At 38.6% G+C, this 12,964-nt stretch overlaps 1 protein-coding gene across 1 annotated transcript in view; it reads right to left on the bottom strand.

Moving 5' to 3' along the window:
• Window positions 1–12,964, bottom strand: part of MAMDC2 (MAM domain containing 2) — a gene marked incomplete at both ends in the record, with an annotated part of 62,604 nt that continues 49,640 nt past the window's right edge. The window contains 5 exons of the mRNA XM_080362762.1: window positions 1–62; window positions 398–482; window positions 1,496–1,755; window positions 4,758–4,910; window positions 6,615–6,708. Coding sequence (XP_080218888.1) covers window positions 1–62; window positions 398–482; window positions 1,496–1,755; window positions 4,758–4,910; window positions 6,615–6,708 — 654 coding nt within the window. The remainder of the gene's footprint in view (window positions 63–397; window positions 483–1,495; window positions 1,756–4,757; window positions 4,911–6,614; window positions 6,709–12,964) is intronic.

Below are 12,964 nucleotides of genomic sequence, written 5' to 3' on the forward strand. Positions count from 1 at the left end.
TTAATACTCAATTTCATTTAAGTTGTCAGGATAGCCTGATGAGAACTGAATTTCTTCCACTTCTAGAAGACAAAGAACGGGGAAATACTGTAATTATTTGTATTTTCATCATACATAGGAATGCATAAGACACAATGTAATTACCATGCTGGACTTAAGTGGGACTGTCATACAGTTTTTAAAAAGTGTTGTTGCATCATTACTGTTATAGTCCAGATTCTAAGGATGGTCTGGCATCTTATTAGAAAACGAAAATTCTGCACTAACCCAACAACATAATACTAAATTTAGATCCATTCAGTAAAGTTTCAAAGGAGGAAGTACTACCTGCCTAATTACACAAAGCACTGTGAATCGCCAGGTGTCTCCTGAGAGAAAAAAGTATGTTTAAACTTACCTAAACAGGGTCCTGCCTGGAACAGAATATCATCAATAGCAGTGTCACTTCTCATCGACACACCACGGATCGCCTCAAAAACAATCTGTAAAGGTAAGATACAGCTTTTCATGAGTCCTGCACAAGGAAGGATTAAAAAAAAAAAATAATACCCACGCAGTATATTAAAGTACCTCGGCTGTCTTGAAAGTCTGCCTTTTGGAAAGGAGCCTCTATGCTCCACCAGGGAACTGATTGCCCTGCTCAGAGAATTTGGGTGTGTGCTACGCCAAAGGAAGCAGATTTCTTCTCATTATTTGTTAAGACATTTCTGTATGCTCTAGACCACTGATAAATTACCCTAGTGATGTAGCATTTTGGTCTTGTTTTCAGCCCAAATTTGTTGCTGTGTGTTGCCTGTAGTCTTACTGATGAAGCTGAATTTGTTTGTCAGTAAAAAGCTTTTTTTTTTTTTCCTAATTCATTTCCAGGCTCATAAGGCAAAGCAATTACAAAAACCCCACACAACATCTTTGGTTAGCGATCAGTGCAGTTTTGTGCTCAATGCTGTTTCAGTCAAAAGCAACTTCAGTTTCTTCTTTAACAGAGAAACTGAAGCAGGCTTTGTCTCTGACATTACTGAAATGACAGCAGTGTGGACACCAAAGACAGAGCTCTGGCTTTGCATCATCCCTTGCCTTTGGCGCCACCGCAGAAAGACCATCCTGCAAGCAGCAGACGTTCTGTCACAGCTTAGTGGTTACATTAATTCTATATGGCTTTAAACAGCTGAAGGAAAATAAATGGTACAAGTGATCTAAATAAAAACTACCACTACTGAAATGATGGGAAAGCTACATCTAAATACTGAAAAAAAAACCAACCCCTTTTGAATTAATGAACTATTGTAATATTTGCAAACTATTAGTGTCTTTAATAATTCCCTCCCTACCTTCATTTTTAAGAAATTAGATGTTACTTCAGCTTGTTAAGGTGTACATTCAATGCTATCTGTGTTTTAACTTTTTTTGGTTGTTTTTTTTTTCCCCCCAACACAACCCAAAATTTTGATTCAGTTCAGTATTTCATTTTGACTGCTTTTGGTTTGTTTTTTCTTACCTGGTAGTTTCTATCACTTTCATATTCTATCAGTCCCCTTAGCCATGAGATGCTTTGTTCCCCTGTCCTCCTCCACAAAGGAATCTCTTCATCATCACCTTCCTTTTTCAGATAAACACTTAGTAATCCAGTCCCAGCTCCATACATGTGATAGAAAAATGTCAAGCACTGTTTTCCAGAGGTTCCTCTTAGTGATCTTGAAACTAGGTATGCTCTCTGTCCATAGACCATGTTGGATGCCTCTATATACATGTAGTATCCTTAAAAAGATATACAAGCAAATAATAGCAACATAGAATACATTCCCTCATTATGCTCAACATGCTCATATGAAAAAACTATGATTGGAGATATTTTGATAAAGATTTTTACACTGTAGACTGTTATATTTGTGATCTTGTAACAATTGTGTAGTGTAATAATGGTAATATTTGTGAATTCTAACATGAGAACACTTAAAAACCCATTTATATCTGATAAAATACATAGCAACAGAAAGGAATATAAAGTAAGAAAAAATCATAGCTGTTCTTAAGCCAAGAATGCACTCTGACAGTAGTAAACTAATTGGATTTCAGAGACAGCTACATCTATGTCTGAGGGTACAGTTTAGGCAATGGCTGGAGCTAATGCTATCCACAAAGCAAATTAACTGAAATATCTCTTTTAAATCACATATGACATCAATAATATTTTTCCTTCTGTGATCGAGATGTCAAGACGTGAGGAAAACTAGACTCTCTAGAATCCATGAATGAACAAAAGATTGCCATGAACTCTCATCTGTGGAAAAATTAGTCATTAATTGGTGGCAGGCAAATTAATGCCTTCCCTCAATCCATCATTTGGTTATTTCCAACTGGAGCAAACTGAGGTGTGTGAGAAGGCTGAGGAGCATCTCACATCCCATCTGCTGCATGTGGCCGCTGTTCTGCATCTGGAGATGTACAGCCAGCAGGCAGTGAGCTCAGATTTTACAGCAGCTTTAAAGCTGAGAGCAGCAAGAGCTGTCAGTGGATTCTCAGAGTGTCTCTCGTGATGTTCATAGTCCAAGTACCTACACAAACCCATGCTGAAGATGACCCCTCTAACCCGGCTTCTAGTTTGGTGGTGAGCAGCAGTAGAGAGCAAGGGTGCAGTATCATTTTGTACAGTGTGTTGGAGAATTTGCAGGACTATTTATACCAAACCTGGTGCAAGCCATTGCGAGGATTTTGATGTTTGCTGTGAAGTTTGTTGAGTTAAAAATCAAAACCTACAGCTCATACTACAGTATAATAAAATAACTTGCATTTAGTTCTAAGGCCTGAATCATACTACAAACTTGGAAAGACTAGATCAGCTCTTGGTTTTGTGAATGCAAATACACAGATTTCTCAGCACATCTTGCTGCAATGAGGTGTGTGAAATAAGGAATAAACATTGTTGCCACAGGTGAGGTTTACACGATTCTCTTGCTTTGCCAGCTCTGAAGTCAAGCTATCAGCCTCAGATCTCAGAATACTCAGTGATCTACAGATAACAAAACTAGGTCTAAAGTCAGTTTCTGCCTTAGAAATCAAGAAAATTGTTCTAGCAGCCCATTCCTTTTCTTGAGCAAGAAACTCTAAAGTGTTGCTCTTACTAGAGGAGAGGGTTATTGACCTTGGAAACACAAGAGCTGGGATACAGAGTATTTTAAAGAGGAAAAGGAAAACATATTATCTAGGGAATAACCAGGAAAAAAAATTAAACAAGCCTGAATGTTGAATCCTTTTACAGAATTGACTTCAGTTACCCACCAAAACAACTAGCAACTTTAATGTGATGGTTTGGATTATATTTTGTGGAAAAAGAGGAGTCTGCCTGACAATACAGAGATGGCCTACAGATGCCTCTCCAGAAGTGTCATCCACATTTTAAAATAAAATTTCTAAAATTAACTTTAAAAACAGTTAGGAAAAATTCTCATTTATTTTACAGCTGGTTATCACATGTCTAGTTGATGAAGAAGAACTGGACAGTGTGGATAACAAAGACTTACAGTATGTCATCTGATTCACTCTAATGTCATCTAAATTTTAAATGGAAAAGGGACAAAAATTTCAATATTCCCTTTTGAAATTCATTCCACAGTATAAAGGTATCATCTGGAAAATGTTCTTGACTTGTAGATCGCCTACATTTTCCACTTGGATAACTTAGCCAACAGATCTGTTCAGAATATGGACAGATTTACAAGTAATGTTTCTCATTTTTATTTCATAACACATAGAGGAAGTTTTAGCTTTAAAACTTATATCTGAAGGCTATTCATATTTCTACCCAGAATCAGTCCTGTTTACCATTAACAATGGAAGAACATAATTTCTTGGTGATCTGAAATTTCAAGCCAGAGAGAAACATTCCCATCTGCATTCTAAATTCCACATGTAGGATTTTGGCTATACAGTTCCACACACCATGAATTTATAATACATCTCTCTAGCTAATTTCCATACCTTGCTCAGGATGCAGCTGTTACAGAAATTTTACCAGGAGATAATGTCAAATGGATACTAACCACTGTGAAGGAGGGCAAATCCAAAGGCCCCAACAGCCTTTTCAAACAGATGTAAGCATTTACACTTCACAGCCTTAGGGCAGTTTCATCCCTTTTCCTGAAGTCAGTGGCGTTGTTACTGAGGTCCTCCTCTGCAGGAACACGAGCACTCAACACAGTGGTGCCGTTCATCATCTCCAGAAGTCACCAGCTGCTGCCTCCACTGTGGGGGCAATTCTGATGCAGTTTTGTGTGCACTCACTCATGTTAACGGAGGCCTTGCTTGCCTAAATACTTTAAATGATACAAATTAGGTCATGGAGCAGGCTTTGGGATCCCTTTTATTACCCGTGCTTTCTTCTGAGGAAGGTGTTGAAGCAGAACAGCTCCCAACCACTTGTTTGCCTTTTAGTTTCAGGGAATGCTCACATAAGATAGGGTTTGGAAAAAGGCTTTTTTGTGGGGTCTGGAGAGTCATCCTGTCCTTTTTCTCCCAAAGTAAAGGGCTACTTCAGGACATGAATACTGAATTACCCTTGGTCTGCAGGTAATTCAGATTAAACATCACATTCTCAAAACCATGTGTGGGTCCCTAAGAAACGTGTATACTTCACTTGATTAATAACTGCTATGAACAAAACAGTAAAAACTATCTCTGTTCTATAAAAGGTTATAATTTCAAGGTATTTTCGATTAACTACAAATCTCTGTTCTGAAAGTTTGACGTTGAGCTTAACTCACCTACCCCAGTAGTGTGGTCTCCTTTCGGTCCAGTGTAAGAAGTGGGAGTTGGACCCCTCCTCCTGTGCCAGCTCCCACGACCTCTCTTCTTCTGGGTAAACACACACTCATCTTTTTCAAAAGTACACTCTCCAGGATTTGGCAGCAATAGATCTAAAAGAAGAGGACATCATTTAAACTGCAAATACATTAGACAATCTCTCCATATATGGAGAGATTACACAAGCAATGTATTGCATTCACTCACCTGCTGACATCATTTATATCTACCTAGCAATACTTATAGTACTCACAAGCTTATAAAAGCTGGCTTCAAACTGATATACAAAAATCTAATTTCATTTTCTTCACAGCTTTGGGGAAATCTGTGCCCTAGTCTGGCTCACTAATATGTACTAATATTTCTTAAAATATCTCATGGAGTTTATTATCTCATCATAGCTGTTACTCCACAATGGGCTCTACCAATGTAATTTTCTTCACTGCTGTGGCATCCCAAGCAGTTTAATGAGCTCCAGCATGTATAACTTGCATATTATATGAGTCTTGTCAAAAATGGGAGTTTTTGTGATCTGAAATCAAATGCCACATTTAGCTCTCTTATGTTCCCTTGACACCAGATTCTAACACCACATACAACAGACCACAGAGCCACAATTACTGGACTATTTTCATTTTTTCAGTTCTATTAGATGATGCAGATGAGAGAAAGTTGACAATTCGGGTGCTTGCCAGGAAGCCTCTGTCAGATCTTCCGCTCTAATCTGAATTTGTAGTTAAGGAGTGGACACACTGAGCTGCTTTCACATTTTGGAAAGGAGGAAGCCTCGGTGCCTCACATGCTCTGGGACATTTTTCAGGCATTTTTTTTTCTGCCACCAGCGACAACTTCTGGTATGACTATTCAACCAAGTATCAGTTGTGCACCTTTGGTTCCTTTTCAAAGTACTTGGGGATGAGAGAAAGGCAAGACAGGCAACTGTCAGAAACACTTCAGAAAAATGGCATCTTGTTTTATACATGTGACTTCTCTCTGTTCTGTAATGGCTAGCCGCCTGAATGCATGAAATCCAATCAAAAGAGGTCATTAAAAAGTTATCATTACACAGGAATATAAATGGCATGGAAGATCAGCCTCATCACCATTTCAAAGGCATGGCTTTATTCCAAACAAGAATGGGATAATAGATTGTGCCTGTCTCATGAGAATGGTTTCCAAATTAGGAAACAATCGTTGCATTGTCAAATCTCAAAAAGCCCCAGAAGAGGGAGTTTGGGTGAGTTCAGAGATGTTCGCCTGTGCATGTCAGAGGTTAAAGTCTTGCTCAAAAACATTCAGTTCCTCCCACTCCTGGAGGAAGAGTTAGACTTGTTTTATCTGTCTTCATTAAAGAACTGCAGCTCAGATAAGGGACTGTGTCTTGGCCTTGCACAACTGTACTTTCGGACCAAAAAGAGTAATGCTGTGTTTTGAAAATATTGCTTTTGGGTCCACTCCTGGTTTCCTGAAAGCCATTTGAAAACAACTTTCCCCTCAGTTGCAGTGTTTTGGGTTTGGTTTTGTTTTGTTTTAAATTGTAATGCCCCCAAAGAAACACTCCCCTATATTCAACCGCACCCCAGTCAGTGAAGTTAATTAGGAGTTAGGTGGCACCCCTGTGAAAAAAAAAAAAAGCTAGTCCTTGCTGTTATGTATGCTATTGCAAAAATAAGACTTATGCAATAGTAATTGGAAAAAGAAAAGAAACCACAGTGGGATGAGGGAAGCTGTATGCTAGGCTTGGAAAATGAAGGTATGCGATGATCTCCTACTAAAAAGGGTAACAGCTGTTGGACAACAAATATTCACGGTCTTACCAGCAGCCTGGCAGCTTCCCAGGCTCAGTGATACATCATCCAGTGCCACAAGCCCACAATCCCAGAAGCTTTTACACCAGCTGACAAAGACAACCTGCAATGCATGAATAAAGTTTCAGGTATCTAGCAAAAGCTGGCACTGTTAAGATCCTGAAATTTTAGGGTTTTACAAACGCACTAGTAATTTTTACATCTACAGAACAGAAATAATGAATCCACTTTGGCTTGGCACATACTAATACTGCCAGTGAATGAAATTTCAAATACAGCTGGGTTTAGATGTATGTTTTCATTCAACAGAAAGTGTTTTCTCACTTTTACAGGCAAATGATGTATCTCTGTATGTAGCTTCCGTTTTTTTAGGAGTGTGTATATGTTCTAGTGTATAAGCAAACATGACTCACTGAGGCTGTTGTGGTTTTTTCCCCCCCGAAAAAACAACATGAACAGCTCAAATGTCTTATCCTTACAACCAGGAGGTTTTATCCACGGAAAAATAAATTTGAGAGTAATGCATAGTGGTGGCCAAGAGAAATGGTAGTGGCAAAAATCAAAGAACAATAGACATGAGATGAAACTACTGCATAAAATGAGATTATTCAGAAATGACACAAGGTTGTGATATCATAGAGCAGGAGGCTGGTGTTCATTATTCACATCACTCACAGTGTTCATCTGGGTTTGTGAAGATTAACAATAGTGTCCAACATGTTTTAATTGACTACACATTAATTCTGCCATGGAAAATATATGTCACTCATGAGATCACAGAATAAAATGTAAAGAAACTGTGAGATTCCCAGTTGCCTTTCTCCCAAGGTTGACACAGATCTATTGGAATTACAGAAGACACAATAAGGTTTATTTTGTGAAAATACTGCTGGCAGTTTTATTTCCCTAACTACTGCAAACCATCTGTATGACCACTGGGGTTATGACCATAATTTGGGAGGAACTTTTCAAAACAATTCCTTTGTGATGAGGTCTGAGGTAGTGACTGGAGATGGATGAGTGTCACTTCTAATGGTTTAACACTCTGCAACAACTTTAAACACCTCAAGTTACATATTTGAGTTTAAATGCTGACTGACAGTTTCATGATACCAAAAGCTTGTTAAAAGTCATTAATGCATTATTTAACAGATTGCTTTGCTATGTAGCATTTATTTACCCATCTGCCTATAAAACAGCCTGGGATATCACTTCAATCCTTAAAGCACGCATAGGTTATGCTGCCAAGGATGGAGACATTTGCAAAACCATTTTCTATTCTGATTCAGTGCTACCAATCCCAATAAGAGCAACTATCTGTGTTAACACACCGTTACAGGTGTGGGCTTGGGAAGTGCCCCTGCACAGCATGCACAACTGCCCAGCGTATAGTGGCATAAAGCTAGCTGTTGGGCTTTGTTTGGTTCGGATTGGTTTGGTTTTTTAACCTGTAAAGCTGCTCCATTGGCCTTAAGGTTTAACAGGACAAAAATTGTTTCCTACTTTGTAAGCTCATTCATTACCAAGAAACACGCATAATCTATTAAAAAATGGTAGCATCTCTTGAAATCAAGAATACTGACGTTGGGTGGACGTCATTCACCAGACTTTTAATAAATGCATTCTGGTGAACATTTGTAATAAACTAAAGACATACTATAGTCCCAAACCCAAGAATCTTCAGAAAACCACATATGAAAGGGTGAGGTCAGTCCTCATTTGTGAAACAACATTTCTACACTCTGGACTCATGTTGTAAGTCATGCTTTCCTATTGACATCATTGGGAGCAGGATCAAGTTCTTTATTCTTAAATTGCAATAATTTGTTCCATACAAGGTATGTAATTACCCACTGGATCCTGCAGAAAGCCCTCCATTTCAAAAGCATCACAACAATAACTGTTGGTCTCTCAAAGGCCACTGAACCGGTCGCCTTTGTACCATAAAGGGTTGATCTGTTTCAGTGACACTTGTAAGCTTGTTCGGCTTTGTCATGTGTCACTGCAGTGTTACTAATTCTCCACTTGCTTTTTGTGGTGTTGAGTGACACTTTGCCATGAGCAGACTTTGTAATTGCACAGGGGCAGGGTGGTGGCACTTGTGCTTGGCAATGTGGAGTTTCCAGTACTAGCTATAGCCTCTGTACAGAAATTGTTCATTGTCTCCTCGGCTTATTTTGTTGTTATATTCTTGATTTAGATTTAAGCACTAGGTAGGTAGAACACATTTTTACTCACAGGTCAAATTTATTCACTCTTCTTTTGTCCTAAATGTCCTTTTTTGTCATAACGGGACACCTTTGACTATTTGAACTTTAGCTACCAAACTGTATTTGGATTTACTCAGCTACTCATTTTCACCCTATGTCAGATCTCTAAATCCTTTCCGCAGTCTCAATAGGACTAATCTCATGATGCTTTACATTTGTTCTTGCTTTGAATGAAAATATTTCCTAGGTCAGTTCTTCCAAAAGAAATTTTTATGAAGTTATCTCATGCCTTGGATAACAGAATAGGGGGTTCTTTGTGCTCAGCTCACACTTTGTCATAAACCGTGACAGATGAACAACATACCAATTGTTTCAAACTAGGTAACAAATCTTCCCGGGCTTGCAGGCGGTCTTAGAGGCTAGATTAAAAACATTATCGAATGCAGGCAGTTGTTGCCTGTGTTACTAAAAAATAAAACATATTTTCCTCTCATGCCTCTTTTTCTTCCAATAACAGGACAGACACAGCCAGGGCAATAGTTTCTTTTCAAATCATTGCCCCGATTTCTAGAAGCTGGTTTGTTTATTTTCCAGTGCTTAATCAATGTTGCTGGCCTGCAGCTTCCAAGTATCAATAATTAGTTCTTAGCACTTATCCTGGATTATATCAGTAATGACAAACACCAGATGAGAACAGCTGGTAGAGCAAGCAGGGTTTCACTTCTCTCATGACATGTTGTTGGGTTGTGCTGCAGACACCAAGGTGAGATAGAAGGAACTTCTCATCCTTGGCACTCTGCATCTCTACAAGTAGATGTGACTGAAAATGTATGCATACAAAATTCACTTGCTTTTGGAGGACAAGAAAGAGTAGGACATGCAGCAGGGTACCTCTGTCAAGAAGTGTAAGGAAGGGCTAATGGGGAAGCTTGTAAAAGGCGGTTTGGAGGGAGCTGGACTGAGAACAGGAGAAAAGGAGAGAAGATGCGCCCAGATCCCTAGGAGTTCTTTGTATTTTCTTTCCTACCTGTTTATCCTAAAAAATACAGTTCTTGTTCAAGTAGAGAGCCAGACCAGCCAAACAAAACCGTGACAGCAGCCAAATCTGGTGAATTTAAAGCAAGCTATGCCTCTGCAGCAAAGTAATTTACCTAATTCCATCCTAGTGAATATTCCTAGGTATAAAAGACATCCTGTACATCACTGTAGACACAAAATTCAGTCTGTCACTTAGACGTGTATTTAGGTTCAACTTCTCAAAGGAGAAAGGCAGTTATAGTGGAGTCTGAGGTGGATTTTTGTGGGAAGCAACCATTGTAGTTTCCATACAGTGACACAAACCTCAGTATTACGAAATGAAAAAATAATTCAAGCACCAGAAACAAAAGTGCTACATGAAACAAAGAAGCAGTTTCCCAAAACAGAGAGCCTGACTTTTCAGTCAGTTATGCTTGTGCACAACCATATAAGCATGTAAGTCAGGGACCCATCACTGGCACAGGCAATGGGAGAACCATTCTCATTGTCCCAGGGCTGTTTGATACAAACATTATCAGTGCAGCCCAAATTACTTTTAACTAGTTTAATTAAACTAGATTTTAAATGGCTTGTTTTTCTCTAGCTTAAACAGTCAGAAGTTCATTTACGAAGAATGCAAGTAAGCTATTAAGCCAAAATTAGAATGTCTGCAAGCTTCTGTCATTGAGAAGAAACTGATTTAAAATGGCACTCGCCAGGCAAGTCCAGTTTCTTGTCATGTAAATACAATATGCTTCTATGGGAAAAGTAATGGATTATGAAAGCTTCTACATAAATAATTGGATAACATTGGTAATAAGCTTGTGACATTTGAACAAATGTTTTTGAAAATCTTTCCTGTCCAAGGCCAAATGGGTTGCAGAAACAATGAAAGAGAAACACAAAGAACAACCTAGGGCCACAGGTTGTTAATGCCACATCTATATTTAACTGGATTGCACTGCCTAGTAGGGAACACTGCCTGCACAGAAATGTATACACACCACCAATATCCCCAGCTGTCCCCCAGGGTCCTACTAGATTTCCAGAAATCTGCCATTATGGCTCTATCCTCTTAGAGAAACAGTTTCTGTGTCTCTTTTTATAAGAGGGAAACATTCTTGCCTTTAGACTGGGGAGGCCTGTCAGATGATGAGGCCTCATAATATCACAAGATTAAGTACCCAAAACAAAACTTGAGCAAAAAAAAAAGTAAATGTCAGTTAACTCTCACAGATACCAAAAGGAGGTATGTAATATTCTATGCAACATATCTCCTTGCTTAGCTACTGTGAAGATGCAGGCCACTGAGGTAACGCTTTCTAACCTCAACAATTTTTACAGTTTACTGTATGTTGTTTCCATAACTATATATTAACCACCACAGACAGTGGGGTACACATTTTGCAAGCAGTAATCCTACTGTTTACAGACCCTAATGTTCGTATGTTAAATAGGCATTTCCAGTGACTGCTCTTCAATAAATCTGTTTTAGAGGTGAGAGAAGGAAGGACAGAAGGGACATGCTATGAAACTGCAGCTCATTCCAACATCTTTAGGTTGCATACCATATTGTGGGAAGACTGATCAAGGGTTGTGACAAAATAGTACCAAAAAGCTCCTTTATTTGACACAAAGGTTTTTCAGAGGAGGAAGAAGAAGAGAAGAGGACTAGGATGTCTGCTTTCTTCCACTCGATACCTGACTGGAGAACTGTGTCCTTTACACTAGTGACTTGATCACAGGGATCTAGTACTTCATCATATATCCAAGATTGCTTTAGTCATTTACCTATGACTTTGGTAGATGAGTGGAAGACACAAATTTCTCAGCAGCAAAAAGAAATGCTAGAATAATTTAATATTGAGCATCGTCACAATGATGATGTGAGAATAAAGGTCCAAAATCCCTCCTATTGAGCCCTAGGAAAGTGGAGGGGTGATAACAGTTGTTTAGAGTAAACAGTACAAGAAACAAGTAAACAATAAAGCTATTTGTGTCATTATGTGCAGCCCCCAGAGAGCTGAAAAACTTCCTGAACTGAAGATCACACCTGTACCGCTGTGTTTACAGTCACTGTGAGGTCTATTTTCTATTAATTTGGTTAATCCCTTCTTAAATGCATGTGTACTATTGGCCTCCACAGCATCCTGCAGCAAAGGATTTCAGTGTTTAGTCATTCCCCAAAAAAGTTCTCCCTTTTGTTTGTTTAAAAACATGTAAATATTGTAGTGTAACACGCAGTCATTTGATTTAGCTTTCTCACAACTGCAACTAAAATTAGCTATGGAGGATGGGTGAAAACAAACAGATGAACTCAAGGAAACAGAGTGATGGGAAAAAAGCATCAGAGAGGAAGAAAAGTAGACTGAAAGAATGAAAACCCAAAAAATGCTGCCACAACTAGTCTGATGGAAGTAGGCTGAACTGTTAGGATGCCAGCTACCGTTCTGAAGATTTGTTTTTCAACTCTGTGGGAGGTATTCAAGCGCTACAGCACTAGGTAACATCACAAAAACTTGCATGAATGGATAAACACGAGATGTTTGCTTTTGAAAACCTCAGCTTCCGAATGGTGAAACGAATCTAGCAGACATGAACAGAACTGATCTAAGTAGACCAAATTGCACTCAAACCTTCATTTTAACCTAGGTATTTGTGAAGTTGCATAAACGGAATATCTTCCCATGGTGGCATATACACACAAACACACCCATCGTATTCGAATGCAGATTCTTGCTCCATGGTGCACATGAGCATCTCTAGGTTGCATATGCCATATGTTAATTTTTCTTTTAGTTAGCTCTGACATTTTCCTGACATGTAATGGCTTGGAAGATCAGTTTCAGTACATTCAATCAGATAAAACAAATCTACATATTTCAGATGCAGGTTTTTATGCTGCCCTTTAAGAGGCTTATACAACAAATCACGAAGAGTTTCATTTGTTTTAATAAATATCAGGATTTAAAAAATTCATTTCTTCTTTCTCATACTTATTCTTTGGGCACTACAGAGTATAAGCAATACTGCATCTGTATATGATCATAGGTACTTACGCTATCTAAAAGAGAAAGTGCCTCAAGTACAAATTGAGAAATTAGAATTTTTTTATTTCCTGCCTTCTAACTA

The sequence above is a fragment of the Nesoenas mayeri genome (genome assembly GCF_963082525.1).
Source record: "Nesoenas mayeri genome assembly, chromosome: Z".
In the NCBI taxonomy this organism is placed as follows: domain Eukaryota; kingdom Metazoa; phylum Chordata; class Aves; order Columbiformes; family Columbidae; genus Nesoenas; species Nesoenas mayeri.